The 17,784-nt window shown below is 35.2% G+C and overlaps 1 protein-coding gene across 3 annotated transcripts in view; it reads right to left on the bottom strand.

Annotated features, from left to right (window-relative positions):
- The window catches only part of LOC139098246 (echinoderm microtubule-associated protein-like 2), a 69,095-nt gene that overhangs the window by 15,737 nt on the left and 35,574 nt on the right, over positions 1-17,784 (bottom strand). For all 3 annotated transcript variants that reach the window (XM_070650381.1, XM_070650396.1, XM_070650388.1), the window contains 2 exons: positions 17,007-17,219; positions 9,279-9,816 (listed from right to left, as the gene is read on the bottom strand). In XM_070650381.1, coding sequence (XP_070506482.1) covers positions 9,279-9,816; positions 17,007-17,219 — 751 coding nt within the window. The remainder of the gene's footprint in view (positions 1-9,278; positions 9,817-17,006; positions 17,220-17,784) is intronic.

The following is a 17,784-nucleotide window of genomic DNA, read 5'->3' as shown; positions in this document are numbered from 1 at the left end:
ATACTAGACATCATAGACCTATTTGGTCATTCAACTACAGTTCGAAGCTGAATTGATCTAGCTACTATAGTTTGCTAAGAGCTGATTGGGATTTGTACAAAGTGATATACTTCACAAGAGACAGCAATAAAATCTTTGGTAATTTTAATCGATTTTTATTTTAGTAAACTGAAGAGAACTCAGTTAATTCATGACTTCGACCTTTACCTGAATTGACACAAATACGTTAGAGCCAGTGGTCGAAGCCCACTTTTTCGGCTAAAATCATCTGTATCATGTATTTTTTGGCGAGATGAAGCCATTTAAAAATCATGACAGATATTAAAATTGTTTTTAATATGAAATACTAGGATTTTCTGTCTTATTTGTTGAGCTCAAAGGGCTATTAAGCCCTAAATTTAGCTTAGACCTCTGGTTAGAGCCAACTGGACATCACCTCGACTTCAACCTGTTATAACGCATTTTTATCCACTCGGGATGATTTCAATCTTCTACTTTGTTTTAGTTTAGTACAATCAAACATTTGTTCGAATTAATGGCCATGTAATCATGTAAAGTGTTTTTATCTTTACGGCCAAAATTTCAAACAGTTCATTGCGCCAAAATGCAGTTTTTGATCATAAAAATGTGTCGAAATCAGCCGTTACAATGATGTTAAGGCATCTTCGAGTTGCACGTTAATGCAGCAATGTAACAGTGATTTAGCTATGAGGAATAAGACTATGTTATGGAGAGAGGGGAGAAGTGGAGGTTGTGGGGTCAAAAAGTCGATTTTTCACATAACCAACGGTACTTAATCAAGAAGCTCAAACAAAATTTCTTATTATCGACTAAAATTTATCAATCCATTCCTTTTTCAGGCATCATCAAAAATTCACTTTGTCTTGTCCATGTTATTGAATGTAATCTCACATAAATAATTGGATTTTTTTTACTGTAATTGTTTGTCTCGTTTCCATTTTCACTTGTAGGCTATTAAGCCTCAACAATGTTGTTAATTATGTTACCGTTTTCTTGTACTTTTTTATACTTCATTGTTGACCAGAACAATGAACGAGAATTTCGATTGAAAAACAGCATGTTGTGTTACTACATGTTTGATTATCATTTGTTTGATATCAGGTAACGTGTGTATTGTCATAAATATGAACTATTTGCTGAATATAAAAATTAATTGCGAGTATGTTACTGTAAAATTTGCGATAAGAAAAATATTTTTATGGTTTAATGAACTCAATTCTCGAAAATTTGTTAGCTTTGAGCTTAATTTAACATCTGTGAATATTTCATGATTTAGAAAAAAGTTAATGAAAAGAATATGAAAGAAAATTTTGTTTATGTAGAAAGTTTTGGTGATAAAAGTGTCGTTGTGATTTGTTCTGGGGAAAATTGTTGTTTATGAATGTATGAGAAATGAAGCAATTTTGTTGACTGAATTTATTAAAATTATGAATGAATTGGCTATAAATATTTAGCAAGTTTTAGATTGTTTATTGGTCGTAACCTTACTATTTCGAAGGTTTTAGAGAAAAAGGGACACTTTCCCACATCAAAGCCCGTGTGGGACTCAAACCCAATTTTTTAATTTTTCGGTCACAAGCTTCTGCCACTGAGCTAGCAGGAGATTTCTCTATCCACTGCAAGCTGAACTCACCTTTCTATAGAAAAGCAATGGAGGATTGGGTAAGCCGAAGTTTGACTTCAAAGCTGATCAAATGCCAAGTGTAAACCTTTTTTCTGTATCCATGTAATACTACTAAAGGCACTTCTGGATATCAAGTTCTGTCACGAGAAATATACTTGAAAGGATAGATTTAAAGCCTATCAAATCAACCCAGTTAGAAAGGTGACAGCCCCATGGTCAAGAGAGGAACGGTAAGTTATACAACCTCATATTTGATTACAATATTACACAACCGCGAACCCAACATGAGCAAAGAAAGCAATAGAATGCAAATTGGATTGGGTTAACAACCCTAACCCAACCCAAATGACACTGGAAGACCATGAATTGAAGTTGATCAGAATAGCTAGGGAATTAAGTAAATAAGTTGCATTATTAAATGACATGGTGCAAAAAATTAAATTCTTCGTTCGAAAAATGACCCAAAATTAGTTGTCATGAAGCCACGGTTTACAGCCAATACGGTGTCGTAGCGCAGGGGCAAATGACTTATTCAGAGTTTAGGGTTGTTGGGTGTCATACTCATTTTTCAATTTGCTATTCCAATCCCTCCTCCTTCTCATAGTTTCAAGTGCTGCTCAAGATGAATTTTTGAAAGACAGACTGCTCTCAAAAATCAACCCAACTCAATTTTCTGTTCTTCTTCTCCCTAATAATTCCCTCATTATTGTCCCTTCATTAATTCATAAATGCGCCTGAAACATCAATGTCACTCATTCATTTCATTTACCTATCTAACTTGTCTCTTCAAATTTATTGATTTGCTGACTATATAAATGAATAACACATGAAGGAGAAAAATTTGAAAAGGTTTTTTTGCAGATGAAATAAATTTCAGATGATAATAATTTATTTTCAAGGGATGGTGAATTTGTAAGAATAAATTAAGGATGTGCGTAATTTTGTAACATAGCAACAGTCTTATTGTGAATTCTAATTTTATTACATATACATATGCTTAATGTGTCAAGTGTGTTTAAAGATGACAAAGATTGATGCTATGAATGAGCAATAAATAATGAAATTTTGGCTCATAGGTAGTTCATTAATCTCCTGATGTGAATTTGGGGTATCGATTTATGGAGTTTGGAGTAATATGAGGAAATGTAATAAATTTTGTCAGGATTAATGAATGCTTGGACAGAGTTGCAAAACAGGCATCTGTGACAGACAAGAACCGTTCCAATTCCCGGTAATTTGTAAAGCTTTTCTTACAAAACTATGAAAATATCAAGAATTTGTAGGTTTTTGCCTGTCACAGGTGCCTGTTCCTTTGGACAGAGTTGATCCACCAAAAACAAGATGATGATGCGATCTTTCATGTCGGAGTTAGTTTGATTAGAAACAGCGAAAGCACATGAATCTGACTAAACTTGCCCAGGTATCGAACTCGGGTCGGTTGGATCGACTGTCAATCTCTTCGTCACTGCTGCTATTTTGCCGCCTGATTTACACACAATGACCGAAAGTCTTTTCAATTTGTCAGTCTTTTCAAATTGACCTAAGCAATACTAGAATTAAGTCTGTTAAAGGTGATGATCTCAAAACATGCAGCTATATGCTGCATCAACTTAACATCGTCATGTACTAACTTTCTGTACTAAGAAAGACCTTCAATTCCAGCCAGAAAGGATGGAATCAAACGAGGATTTGACTATGACAGGATCATTGACCTAGTAAGCAGCCATCCTTAATTACAAGCTAAGACATCCAAAGAGAGGTCATGGATAGCAATTGATCTGTAAGACCAGCGAAGAAGGCATGTCAATAAGTACTAGAATAACTTAAACTAGAAAGACGCCTATGTAGGCTTAATTCACTTAAATATACACATTCCTTACATGCCTATTCCCATTTAAACCAATAAGAAATGCATTTAATTCACTTTTACAGATAAACTCCTTCGGAAGTTCTAAACCCTTTTCAATAAATAATATAAAATATGCCTTTTTATTAAGTAAAAGGTCTGTCGACAATTCAGTTTATTATTCCTTGACTCAACAAATACTGAAACTTTTTCTTGCTGCCCTAAAAAAATGCAAATTCAATACTCAATCTCGATTACAGCTCATTCTAATCCTCTGATGGACTTTATTGACCCAAAAAAAGAAATGCCCACCCATGATGAGCATGTGTATTCAGCATACATTAAAGGAAAAATTTATGAAATTCCTCAATAGCTGCCTAAAAATATGTTTATAGGAAGCTAGACAGGAAGAACATAAAGAATTTGATTAACACCCCAACAGCAAGCATGAAGAGATTTTTTTACGTTATTTATTTGATCAATCAATTGTAACAAAATTCTTCCTGCTTTGTTCCTTACAACTGAACAAACACATGAAATAAACTTTTTACTCTCTTTTGTGCTTTCGCTTCGTTCCATTGCTGAACATCGATTCGGAACTTTTTTCTATCTTTTGGCAGACTTTAGAGCAGTTATGGACAACTTTTGATCTCCGACCCACAAATGTGCAGTCGAAAATTCCTCAAATCCCATGAACCATATGCCGTGCATGATGCTAACCACCAAGATGCCCCCCAATAATACAAAGGTTGCCCACCACTGCTTTACATCAATTTCTTTCTGTTCGAACAGATGTGCCTTTAATCGATTTGGCAAAATCAATGGAAATATACGAATGGTGCTGCATTTCGATAAGAATTGGCCTTGAAAGCGTGATTGAAATTGAATGAAGGTCTTTGATTTGGAATATGGTGGATGCTATAGTGGATGCTTGCTGATGGCTTTTGGGAGTTGAAGGATGCATCGAATTGGAAAATCCAAAATTATGAATAATTGAAGTGAAATTTTGGATCTAATCAGATTTAATTGGAATTATTGAATGAAATAATGGGAAATTATATGGAAATTTGGGACGTTCGTAAGTTGCGTAGCGGTAAAAATAGATTTAAACTCCTTATCCACACACTTTGATCAGCATGACAATAATCAGGAGCGTAGCCAGACTTAAGCCAGACAGTATTTGATAGTAAACTTAAGATTTTAAGAGGAAATTATCCCGAAATACGCCTCTGACCCTGACTCCTGCTTCTGGTGTTAGATCAGATTGGACTCCCGGGTACCGTGTCATACATAGGCAAACCTGCCAATGCGAGAGTTTGGCCTCTATGGCTGAGTAGTTCGACAACAGATACCAGTGATGCACTCTCTTATTAATATGTGGGTCCGATTCCCATCAGAAACCGTATTATCAATCATTACAAAGAACAGTGGTGGACAACCTGTCAATGACAAGGAACCACACAATACCCAACGACATTACACATCCTCTAATGTCTAATCATCTTACCTTCAATATTTATCTGTATTTGTGATTGTATTGACATTCCAATACAACTTACGACATGACAAATCACCTACTCGACTCGAAAATCCCCCCATAAATTAAAGAATAAGAAGCTAAATATCTAGAATTATTACAATACATTAAGCATGCCGTGTACAAAATTCCCCAAATGTGTCAAAAAATTTCATGGCACAAGTCAAAAAAGTTCATTTGTAAAGCCATAGAAATTAACAGCTGAATAAGAAACAATAACTTGACATTCACATGGCATCGATTGTGCTTTGCAGGAGATTGACTAAAGAAGGCTGATTTGAACCCTTTAAAGAGATTTGCAGGCTTTTTGTAAAATGGAAAATGAATTTCCTCACGAAAGGAAATTAGAAGGAAAATCTTTTCTCATATTTATCATTCATAAGCTTCTTAAATGCTATTGATAACATCATCCTGCATGTAAATGCTTCCTTGCCGCAACATCATGTCTTGTAAATACAACAACAAAGCTTTTTGACTTTTGAAATTTTCATTTTTTTTTCTCTGCTCGAAGATTTGAGGGGAGGAAAAATTTTCATTTTCTTCATGCTGAATGAGAATTTATGGCTTAAGTTTGTGGAAAATTAATGCGGTGAATGATGGGGAGGATTAGAAGTTAGTGGAAAGAGATTTTATGCATGTTTAGCATTAATTTGAGATTGTTTTAGATCAATTAATGGATTTTGAGTATCAAGTAGTTTAAATGTTGCTGATAAATTAAGAATTTCGAACTATCCCCGAGAGGCATGATGCTGGAAATTTCGATCATCGACGTACAACTCGGGAGGTACACGATGCTGAAAAGACCGACTTTAAGCCGACAATTAGATCCCTGGCAGACTTAACCCTGAGATTAGACTGAATTTCATCCGGATCTGGCCTAAGGCTAGATCAGTCAAGAACAACCTTTTATTTTTCGCGGCACACTTTGGTGAAAAACCTCGCAAAAAAAAGCACATAGTAATAGCGGCACATTAGTAGGTTGCGGCACTCAGGTTGCTCACCATTGTGTTAAAGTTACTCGGGTCTGTGACCGGTAATTTCAGCTTTTTCTACGCCATGTACTTTCCTGGCAAATGGGCCGAAAACAGTAATTAAACCAACTTCTGAATCACCGTTAACACGACGATAGAGTAGTGCCCTTGCAACTAGGTTGGGCTGCTCGGGTTGCAGTCTCAATTCCCAAAGTCCTGACCATTTTGGTTCCAAATTTTTCTTTGTTAACAGAAGTCAAGTTCCAAATGCTAGTAGATTGACAAGTAACTAGTAATTGATGGATAAGTTGGTGGATAGCCTTTATATAGTCAGCTATCCACTCGGGAAAGTTTAATCCAGGAGAAAAAGTCACGAAAAGCTCCATAAAATGAAGTTCAATTCCTAACGCGTTAAAATTGTTTACAAACTTTGTAATAAACTATCGATGCAGCTTAAGCTCCTTATCTCACCAACGAACATCTTAGTAATCCCATAACTAATCCAGTCTTGTCTGTTCCACAAATGTTCATTTTCGAATCGAAATAAATTCACAAAAATTAATCTTAAGCTTTCGAAGTTTATCATTACGTACAATCATAATCCTCATAAAGAATCCATAGTTCTTAGTCCAAACTTCTTCATATTTCTGCTATATTCTTATAAAATCCCTAAAAGCATTAATTTTCCGTCTCTTTATTGTATTTTGTCTGAGTATCATGTATCATAGTGAACAATAGCTGTTTCTGCTGAACAAAAAAAAATCATTGATTTTCCCTTCATCGAACCCTTTTGTCCACTCGTCTATTCTGAATGTGATAGCTTTAATAACATTAAAGCACATTCCATACCTTAAAGACTCAAATTAATTCATTCATCTATCCAATTTCCCCCCTTTTTCGCATTATATTTTGCACAATTTCCTTTCCAACCCGCCCACAATTTTCATCATAACATATCATTCACAATATATAGCACTAACTTTATATTTTCGCATAGCGATAAACACGAGGAAAAAACTTTTTTGTTGAAAAATTTTACCTTTTGGGTCATTTGAAACCCTGAGTATTGCGAGCAGCCGCAATTTTATTGAGTCTATTCACAGTATCGATTACTTGATATGAGTGTGTGTACGGATACAACAACAATTTTCGCAATTGAATAAATATTTTTCTCTTTTTCTTCTTGCTTGCTGCTATGATTGTGGAATAGATGCAATAAAAAATGGTTGGTTAAAATGGAATGATCTTTTCAAAGTTTTGATTAGATTTTTGTCGAAGTCTCGGCTTTTAGGAATTATGGAGACCAAGACCGAGACTGAGACCGGGACCCAGACGGGTACTGAGACCAGGACGAAAGCTGGGAGCGAGATATAAACCGAGATTAAGATCAGACTGAGACCGTGAAGGAAACAGAGACCAAGACCAAGAATGAGATCGAGACCGGGACCGAGATCAGAACCGGGACTAAGACCAGATCCTAGGCCCGGATCGAGACATAGATCGTGATCAAGATCGAGGCTGAGACTCGGACTGAAATCGGAACTGAGATCAGGATCGAGACTGTGACCGTTACCGAAATCAAGACTTATACAGAGACTCAGATCAGGACGAAAGCCGAGATCAAGACCAAGATTGAGACCGAGACCCAAATCTGGAGGGATATCAAGACTGAGACCGGTATCGGGACGAGAATGGAACCAGAACTAAGATCAAAAACCGGATAGAGATTGGGATCGTAGCCGAGACTGAAACCGAAAGCAAGAATGGGACTAAAACCAAGATGGAGACCGGGACTGATACCGGGACCAAGACCAGGACAAAGACATAATTTGAGTTCACAAGCAAATTCTTCTGTTTTGAAAAACGCTTAAATTTATGCAATTTATTGCTTTTACGCATTACTGCAATACTTTCCATATAAACCTATTATAGGATTAGTAGTCAGTAAATTACCCGATAACAATGGCTAATTATCACTTGAGTAATTATCATGATGATGTAATAAACATTTTCTGTAGATATGAACAGATGGTTTGCAGAATGTATGAAGCTTTTTGGGACTATAGGCTTGTACAACGTTCAAAGGCTTGTTCTATAGACTTCTGCAAGATTAAGATTGAGTACTTGAATTGTCCTCTAATTTCTGAAATTCATCTGAAATCCTAGAGGATGATCAAAATCTGGCACCAGGACGACGTGACTCTGATTTGGTGCTCGATTTGGCTTAAGTCCGGCATCATTCTTGAGTCACGCCGGCTTGGTGCCTGAGTTTTTTGTGAATTTATACACATTTGTCAACTCAAAATGAAATCGACCACGAGTTGAAATATAAAAGCTCAAATTTTACTGCCATAATCACTTGATTACCATTGCCATATTATGCCGCTTGTAAATTTTATATCAAATTTCCTCTTGAATACCGCCAACAAATACAGTCATTATTTATATAAGGCATATAATCATTCTCCCATTGACTTACGTCATTCAGCTATCAAAGGCTAATTCCAGAACTTTTCACGTCACTAACATTAGCTCACTGCTAATTTTTTCAACAAACTGTAATTTTTAAGCAGCAACATGCAGCCTTGACAATGAATCTTCAACTGTATATTGGAACTCGTCCAAATTTCACCCACACGAAGCTAAACAGCAGTAACCAGCCCAAAAAAAGCAGAATCATCAATAATCAGAAATTAATTTTTTTATATTGCAGCCTCGTCTGACCCACAAAAGGCAGACATGAGCTATAAGCAATTATTTAAAAAAAAGTATAAATATAAGCGAATACAAAGCACATCTGTGTCTTTAATTGTGCACTGTGAATTTGCGCAGAGATGTGTGCATTATAACTTCCAACTTTGTTTAAACTATAAATACCAAGACTGAACAAAAGACAGCACTGAGCGAGCGTATTGCAAAGACGAGGAAAAATGAAGATAAATGGGAATATTCAGGCACAGATATGGACATAGATTTCATATATGCCAGGGGTGGGCAACCTGTGTGTCGCGGTACACTAATATGTTGCTAAAAATGCCATAAACCGTATGCCTTGTGCGGCTTCGGTTGAAGCATGCTTGAGGCTTACCAACCAGATGTTCTGCGTCACACAGGTTGCCCACCCCTGACATCAACATCCATCCATACGTGTGCTGATATTTCTTTTATTTTACGAGTTCAAGGTGATAATAAATATGGCTATGCTGGACATAAGTTTTGGTCAATAATCAACAACAGGATTACAAGACAGAGATTGAAGAACAAACAACAGGAACTTACCCATGCTTAAGCAGACTATTCTGACTATTTTTCGTTTGTAAATTGAACAGTGATTTTGTTGTATATCGACTATTTTGCAACATTGCGGAAGACGAGCTATTCGTTGGTGACGTCACAACAAAATCACCGGTACTATTCCATCGTTTTGCAAGACCTGTTGGACTTCCCATATTGCCACCACTACTTTGCGACATTAAATTTGTCGTCGACGACTGATGATTATTGTTATTATTATTAATATTATTCATATTATTTATATTATTATTACTAAGCTGCAATGGTGCAGCTGTGGAATGTACAGTTGCAGGTCGTGGTAGTGGCGATGCCGCTGGCGATGTGCTACTTTGTGAATCAGCTGAATGTAATGATCCATTTGACTGATGATGCAATGAACGTCGATTTAAATTTGTTACTTTTGTATTAGCTTGAAATCTAGAAGGCGAATTTGTTGTACTATTTGTATTACTACCGCTTCTCCTTAAACGCCAGTCATCAAGCGTTGTTGCTGGTGCTGTTGTTGTTATTTGTGATGAGCGTACTGAAAATAATAAGAATAAATATTAAGAATCTGTTTCATTTTTCTTTTAGTTGTTCATTATCAAAATTATTACATCACGAATTGGATGTACGTGACAACTAAATTATAATGTTCATGTCTCATATCATTCTCTTTTATTGGTTCCTTTGCGTTCTACATTTTTATCACATATTTTTTATATTCTTGAAAATGCTTGTTTATGTTTTTTGTGTGGAGAAAATGAGTTTGTGGCTTTATTTTTGAGAAGAAGGCGGGGGTGTTGGACTTTAACAAAGTAGGATGGGATAGAAGAATTTGTATTTTAAGGCGTTGTTTTAATGCAATTTTTTATTATCTTTTGGATGAAATAGCAAAAAAGAATAAAACACTAAATATATATCGACTTGGTGGTCATTCACATGAGATCACTGTTACTGAGAAGAATAGCAAAATAGAAGTCAGAGCTACAAATCTTTACAAACAGAGACATAGTCAGAATTAGGGGTTTTCAATCCCCAGATAACATGCAATTTAAAACTGGGATTAGCTCTGACCTCATTACGAAATTATCTCATTAGCTGTTATTAGTTCACAACTTGTAAGCTCCTCGGAAGACATGTGGAATACAAAATGCGAGAAATAAAAATTTAGACTGTCGTGACACTGACATGGGATTAGATTTGGATGAATTTGATTTCACGAACCTTGTGTCTTTATCTAGGGCACTCTTAGGTTACATTATTAGGGTATTCACTACCTGTATTACACACCATACTCTTGATACGAACTTCGATGTTCTATATACCAAGATCTAAATATAATTGAACTTTTCTAATGGTAGTTTGTCCCCAAGAACACATGGAAAGACGCTGTCGATAGAGATAGTAATGTACTCGGCATCGGTCATTGGCAAGAGGTTGCCAGGGATAGAGCAAGCTTCAGACGCAAACTATGGGAGGCCATTGATTACAATTGATCTCTACAGAAAGCGAAATTAGGAAATAAGGGTAGTCTATTCTTGTTTACTCTAAAAACTAGACACATCGGTTGAATTTTCACCTTTTCCATGCCATATGTCTTTGAAACTCCCACATCAAAGTATTTCAATTCATCTTCAAACTGCAAATATCCTATTTGCTCATGAGTCATGACCGAATGTTGACAGAATATTTGAAAACTATTTGCATTACTTGTTAACAGCATTAGCAAAAATAGACATAGACGTGATGGTGGTAATGGTTCTCTAAAATATTGACAGCATGACAGCAACAGTTTGCCACAATCTGACCAAATTGTATTTACATTTTAGCAAAAAGTACATGCTAAATCACTTCTGTGGTCTATTACAGAGGTGTGCAACCTTTTTTGGGCCACGGTGCAGTTCAGACTTTAGAGGAACATTAGAAATTTTAGGTGGCACAACAACCACGGAAGGTTTACGGCATAGAACAAGCTGGAAATCCAGCCTTAAGCCAGTGTGTCTCTGACTACAGTCTGCCTGGGATCGAATTCTCGACCGTTTCTACTCTATATCTTATTTCTGGAACGTGTCGCGACCCACAGGTTGCCCACCACTGGTATACGACGATGCCTAAATTGTAGCTCACCACTTGTCGATGCCAATAACTAAGTTGTAACACAAACATTCAAAAGTTTCTTGCTCTTTCAGAACAAAGTTCTAAAAATACCTTAAAATTCTTTTAACATAAAATATTTGTCAGCAGATGTTACATATACACAAAAACAAAAATTGCGGTGATTCATAGGTCGTTTGCCCTTTTGTACAGTCACATTCAATGCTAATCTTTTAGCAAATTAACTCAGTCACGAAAGAATTTCTGTAAATAGTTGAGAAAAACTTTTTTATTCTTTATTCTTTTTCCATACAAATGTTCAGCTAATATTGTCACCGAGCCGCACAGGGTGTTTGGTAGGGCGCCGCTAAGTTGCTGCCTTAGAATGTGGGTCAGGGTCAGTCCTGACCGCAGCATAACGGCTGATTATGACCTAACTTATCTTCAAAAATATGGTTGGTCACAAAGTGTTGCCCGGGATCCACATTCACGTGACTACCAAAGTGATCACGAAGATTCACATTACCATTAAAGAAAATTTTGCAAAAAAAGCCATCAAGTGATGTAATCGTATGCAAATTCTCATTCTTTTTTGCTGTTCTCATCTCTTAAGAATTAAAGCTGAATAAAAAGCAAAATTGTATACATGAAGAAACGCGTGTGGCATGTCAATGTCTATCACATTATGGATATTTTATTCATAACTCATGATAAAAATAGTAATTTCCAAATGACAGTTAAAAACTTTGTGGTGTGGCTTTTTTACTACGACACTTTAATGATACTTTATAGGATTTAAAATGAATGGAAAGTGCACGATTCTTATATAATTTCATTGGATTGTAAAATTTATGATTGCTATTAATGGACGAACATTTTTAGGGCATTTTTGGAAAAGTGGGGCAATAAGGCAGGCAGTTAATGTGAATGAGGAATGCTTTTGTTTTTGGTAAACAAATTTGTAAGTTTTTAGAAGTCATTCACTTATTTTCAGAGTCCTTGAGTTTGTATAAAGCAGGGTCTAACTGTACCCTGGAAGCTAGTGCCTTTATCTAGGCATCAACTGTGTCTAGTCATGTCTAAGCATAGTAATTAGACTTGAAGATGCCTAGTAATTGCCAATTTCTTGACTTTATCAAGGTATACCTAGCAATAGTTTCTATAGACAGACTAGACCAATTATTAACATTATATGTATCATAACATGTGACTTGACAAAGACCAAGTCTAAAGCATTCCCAGGCTAGGGCCTTAATAAACAGTAATGCACTTGAAATCAGGAATTGACAATCGATAGCCAGCGATTGAATAACCTTCCAGTGACGTCATGGATCATAATTTATCTGTACGGCCAGCAATCAAAGTAACTACTACAGAAAATATTCAAATTTAAGGAACTTCTCTAGTTTTTCAATTCCAACTCAACATTTTCTTTAACTAAATCCTAATCTGCCAAAAACTATTATTCAATTTACACATCATCCCATATCAATCAGGTGTGAAAAACTATCAAACACTTCAGGGTTCATTGATTCATATCAATTTATAGATTCAATAAGTTTCCCATTCATTATGTACGTGATATCATCTCCGATAAAAATAATCTAGAAACTAATAATAATCTCAGATCTACCCACGCTCTGGAAGACATCAACAAATGATTAACACTTTTCCATGGTCCAATAAACCCCCAGAGAAAATGACTGAACTCTTTATTTTATCTCATTAAGTGACATGATTTTAATGAGATTTGAAAAGTTCTTTAAGGAGAGATCGGAAATTTTGTAACGTCTCGACGAGAGAGAAGGGAGAGAAGGGAGAGAAGGGAGAGAAGGGAGAGAAGGGAGAGAAGGGAGAGAAGGGAGAGAAGGGAAGAGAAGGAAGAGAGGGAAGAGAGGGAAGAGAAGAGAATGGAGAGAAGGGAGAGAATGGATAGAAGAGAGATGAGGAAGAGAATGGAGAGAAGAGAGGGAAGGAAGAGAAGGGAGAGAAGGGAGAGAAGGGAGAGAAGGGAGAGAAGGGAGAGAAGGGAGAGAAGGGAGAGAAGGGAGAGAAGGGTGAGAATCGGGAATGGAGAATGGAGAATGGGGAGAGAATGGAGAAAGAGTGAAGAGAAAATGAAGAGAAGGGGGTTGGAAGGAGGAGTCAAAATTTTGGATACGTAATTTTCGAAAATTCCCTTCCATAAAAAATTGCGGATAGAATTTTAATTAACAATTGATAAGGAACGACAATGTTTGAAAGAATTAGAAAATGACAAAGCATTTAATTAATAATCGATAAAATTAAATCAAGTGCTTTTCTATGGTTGCAAGATATTCATTGAGTTTCAACTTGAGTCTTTAAGGCTGAATGAATGTCTTTACTTCTTTGAATTTTTCATTCATTTTATATCAACTGTTGTTTAAAAGGTTTCATCTTTCGAGTTCATTAAGATGTTCCGATGAACCTTTTTGGATTTGTAAACAGCACCAACCTCTTGTTATCTATATTGTAAATTACAACATGAGTCAATTAAAGAGGGCTGAATTTAATTAGAATTATTAAAATTTTTAGAAAATTCGTGTACAGTTTTCCTTTGTATTAATTAATGAAGCTTTCAGCAGATATACTTAATTATTCATAGAATTATTAATCGGAAAAGTCTGTTTAATTTACAAAGACAAGGCTTTAATTTTGTCATTAATGATATTGAAATTGGGTTTTGTTGCTCATTAAAATGACTATGAAAGTTTTCTTTGGCTTTTGTGTGTTGGATTTTACAGATTTTATTTTTGTGTTGAATGGAATAATTTGTAAACATTAAAGCTGAGCTTTTTGCGCTCTGAATTTTGGGGTGGATGAGTTTGAGACGGAACAGGAAAAAGTTATTCTAAGCATCACATGCAAGCGCAAACTCATGGGGACGATAGTCATTCCAACCTCCTTTTTTAAGCAATTCTTCAATTTGCTTTGGTTTGTTTTGTCCAAGTTCCTGTTCTCACGTCCTACCGTAACAACAGCGACGTAGTAATTACAATGTACTAGAATGTGGGTAGCAAAAATAATGGGTCCGGAGTACAGAACTAATTAATCCCTTTCTTATGATAATTTTAATCAGTTCCATATCCTTGAAAAATTCAAGAAATTAGCTGTCCTGCTCTCTAAATGACGAATATGTCATCGATAATCCTCTCAAAATAAATAGTCTAGCCATTTTTCGAGCTTAGAAAATCAATGTAATTTCGAAAATTCCTTAGTCATTCATCCTCACACCCCAAAATCATTCTACCCAATCGGGTCAAAATTACACGCACATTTTTACCTATTCATCTATCCAAGAAATAATATTTAGAAAACTCGAGGAACGTGTAAACATTTCATTATTTTTGAATATCATGTTTAATCAATATCAGCTCAATATTGCTAATTTGTTGATAATTATTATTTAAAGATAGTCTTATCTCGTTTATCATTAATTAAACTAAGGCATAGACACAAATTTAGATTGGGAAAACTGTTCAATTTTCTCAATTTTTCGTTAATAAATTGTATAATTTTCAGATGAGTGTCTGAGCCTGGAATTAAGCTTTAATTAATCAATTAAATGAATATGTTAGTATGAATATGTTAAAATTTGTTATTGATTTAATCGTTTATATCACTCGTGAAAAGGGGTGCATGTAGAAAAGGTTTGGGGATTAAATCCCCATTCAAAAGGTGACCCTTGTTATTCTATTTGGATAATGCTCTTCAAATTCCTAAAATTGTGCTATTCGAGTTACCAGATAGGTACAAATTATTCATGTCAACCTAGTGGCTGTCACATGTCCAAGTGGATCCCATGTGGTTACCATCTGACTGCCTTGATAAATTTGTCCCAATCGGAAGTAAATCATAACGTTTACGATTTATGAGAAATTTTAAATCTGCCTTAATGACATGATTTTGGTAAATTAAATCAATTTAAACTTCGATAACATGCTGAAATGTCATGGCTTATTTTGATCAACTCGAATCATGCGATTTTTGTTAAAGATAATTTTTAATGTCACGGCAAATTTTTGAGTTTCTTTCATGCTTGTTGATCTATTTAGGCATTTTATCCAGTTTTTATTGACATTAAGGTTCATTAGCCCATTAGTATCAGAGCTGGAAGTTGATTCGAATTTTATATGGAGTCTAGTCGACTTTTTCATTCAAACTTCAACTGGACTTTGAGTACGAAGCCATATTTTGAATTCAAACCCTCAAATGCTTCCTTCTAAATGTCAAATGATGTTAAGACATAGCCCTAAAGTTAGAATTTCTAACTCAATTGATTCTTCTTGACAACTCAAATTTTAGACTCATTTGAATTCAATCAAAAGATCCTTAACTAATATTTGCCTAAATTTTTACATTTCTGCATTTGCTTTACAGCAAAATATATTTTTCAAAATTGAATCCTTCTGAGAAGAACACCCACTTCCATTACTTTTTACATCTATAAATGAAAAATATATTTCGAAAAAACAGTGTAGGATACATAATATCAATAATACAGCCCAAAACATCATCTGAGGCATCAAAATTTATTCCTAATAGATTGAAAGTCAACAGAGCTCTAAATGTCATGTAATGCAAATATTTAGAACAAAATTAGACATTAAATAACATTCAAAGCATCAAATGCTTTTTGAATTAGCTGCAAAAAGCTTCTTATAATTATCACATCATATCCGCCTTCAGATTTTCATTTTGCATTTGGAATATTTTGATTCAACTTCCTCGGTAATTAATGTCAAAAACAATATTTTAGGAGTTCTTCGTTAGTTACGTCTGGTAAGAATGTGATTTATTTAATGAAGTTGACAATTGCCGATTCCCCGAGTGACACAAGGGAGGAGGAGGGGCTCAAATGGAGTCGAAACGAACTCTATACTTTGAATGGCTTTCTGAGAGCTGCCAAATGGAAAATTTGTGTCGATTTACTCAAACTAAGTCGATTTCTAATCAACTCAAATCGCCATTTAAAAATAAGTCTAAATGGGGCTTCATGCTTCCAGTCAGAGCAACTTTGCGTTATACCACGAGTGACTCAAGACGACTCAACTTTGAACCCTGCTCCAGAGTCTGGTTTCTCGATATATATCTAATCTATACCTGCTTTCATGTCTCACCTTTACTCTATCCTAAAGTACACCTTAAAGTTTGCGACAAGTGAAGGTTTAGGGCGGTTTAAGGCCGTTTAGCTGAATAGCTGAATACTGAGGTGTATGCCCCAGTTCTCCTCATTCAGAAGAGGCTGGGGCACTTATTAAATCTGTTCCCATCCATTGATGATGACAGTCCATACTACAATTCGGTTTAATCGATCCAAAATCAGACATTGGAACAGTGTGGTCAAATTCAAAGTCACGCAAGCTTGAAACCGCATTTTTGATTGATTAATCAATTTATGCTATTCGAAAGTGATGACAGACATCATTTACAAACAATCCTCAAGTCAAAATATCAAAATAAAAAATATTTTTTCAACTGCCATCCAAAATAGAAGTGCTTGAAATGTGATAATTACACTTCAAATCTCCTCACTGTCCACACAAAAAACATTTATTTTTCCGGTATTCTATGCACAAAAAATTATAAATAAAAATAAAAAAAGTTAATACTCACTTCTGTTATTCTTAATTGTTGTTTCATACGAACTGGAGGAGGACGTTGATGATGATACACGTGATGAATTGCAATCGAGAAGGTTGAGGCGCCGCAAAACTTCCGCAAGTGTTGATTTAAGTGACAAAATTTCCTCTTGCTGCTCCAATACTTGTCGCTCAAGGTCATATAGTCGCTCAGCCATACTAGAATTTTCTGATTCCAACATTTCGTCTGCAATAATTTTCGATCGTTTTTTTGGGAAATGACGAAAGGAGGAAATGCGAAAAATTTTCATAATGTTAGTATCAAAAATTTTAAAGGATGGAATTTTATTTGATTTCAAAAAGGTGGGAATGAACAAAAAATATGGTTACAGATGGATGGGTTGGATAGATGGGAAGCATAAAGGTTTGAATTATGTTAGAAATAAAAATATTCATAAATTTTAAAATAAAGACAAGAAACACCAAAAAAAAGAGGGTTGAATGAAGAGTTGTCGTGGTGGGACTGTTTAATACCTCATGCCGAAATGATAATAGACAGTAAATGAATATCATAAAGGCACTAAAGAAATACCACCACATGGGGTTGAAATATTTGTTTTTTAAAGAAGCATTGTTTTGAAATTTATAAGTTTTTTAAAAAAAAGTTTTGACAGAAAAAATTCGCTGTCATTCACATTTAATGCTAGTGAATTTGCGTAGATCGTCGTCTAACATTCCCGAGTGGTTAACAACACAATGGAACTTTAGTCAATTTAGACAATTTTGTTTGGAATAAAGTTTGATTGTGAATC

This window comes from Chironomus tepperi, unplaced genomic scaffold, assembly GCF_022539635.2.
Source record: "Chironomus tepperi strain 1889 unplaced genomic scaffold, CSIRO-AGI_Ctep_v1 contig_37, whole genome shotgun sequence".
Classification (NCBI taxonomy): domain Eukaryota; kingdom Metazoa; phylum Arthropoda; class Insecta; order Diptera; family Chironomidae; genus Chironomus; species Chironomus tepperi.
The sequence above is the reverse complement of the archived record's forward strand: the minus strand, read 5'-3'. Positions and strand labels throughout refer to the sequence as shown.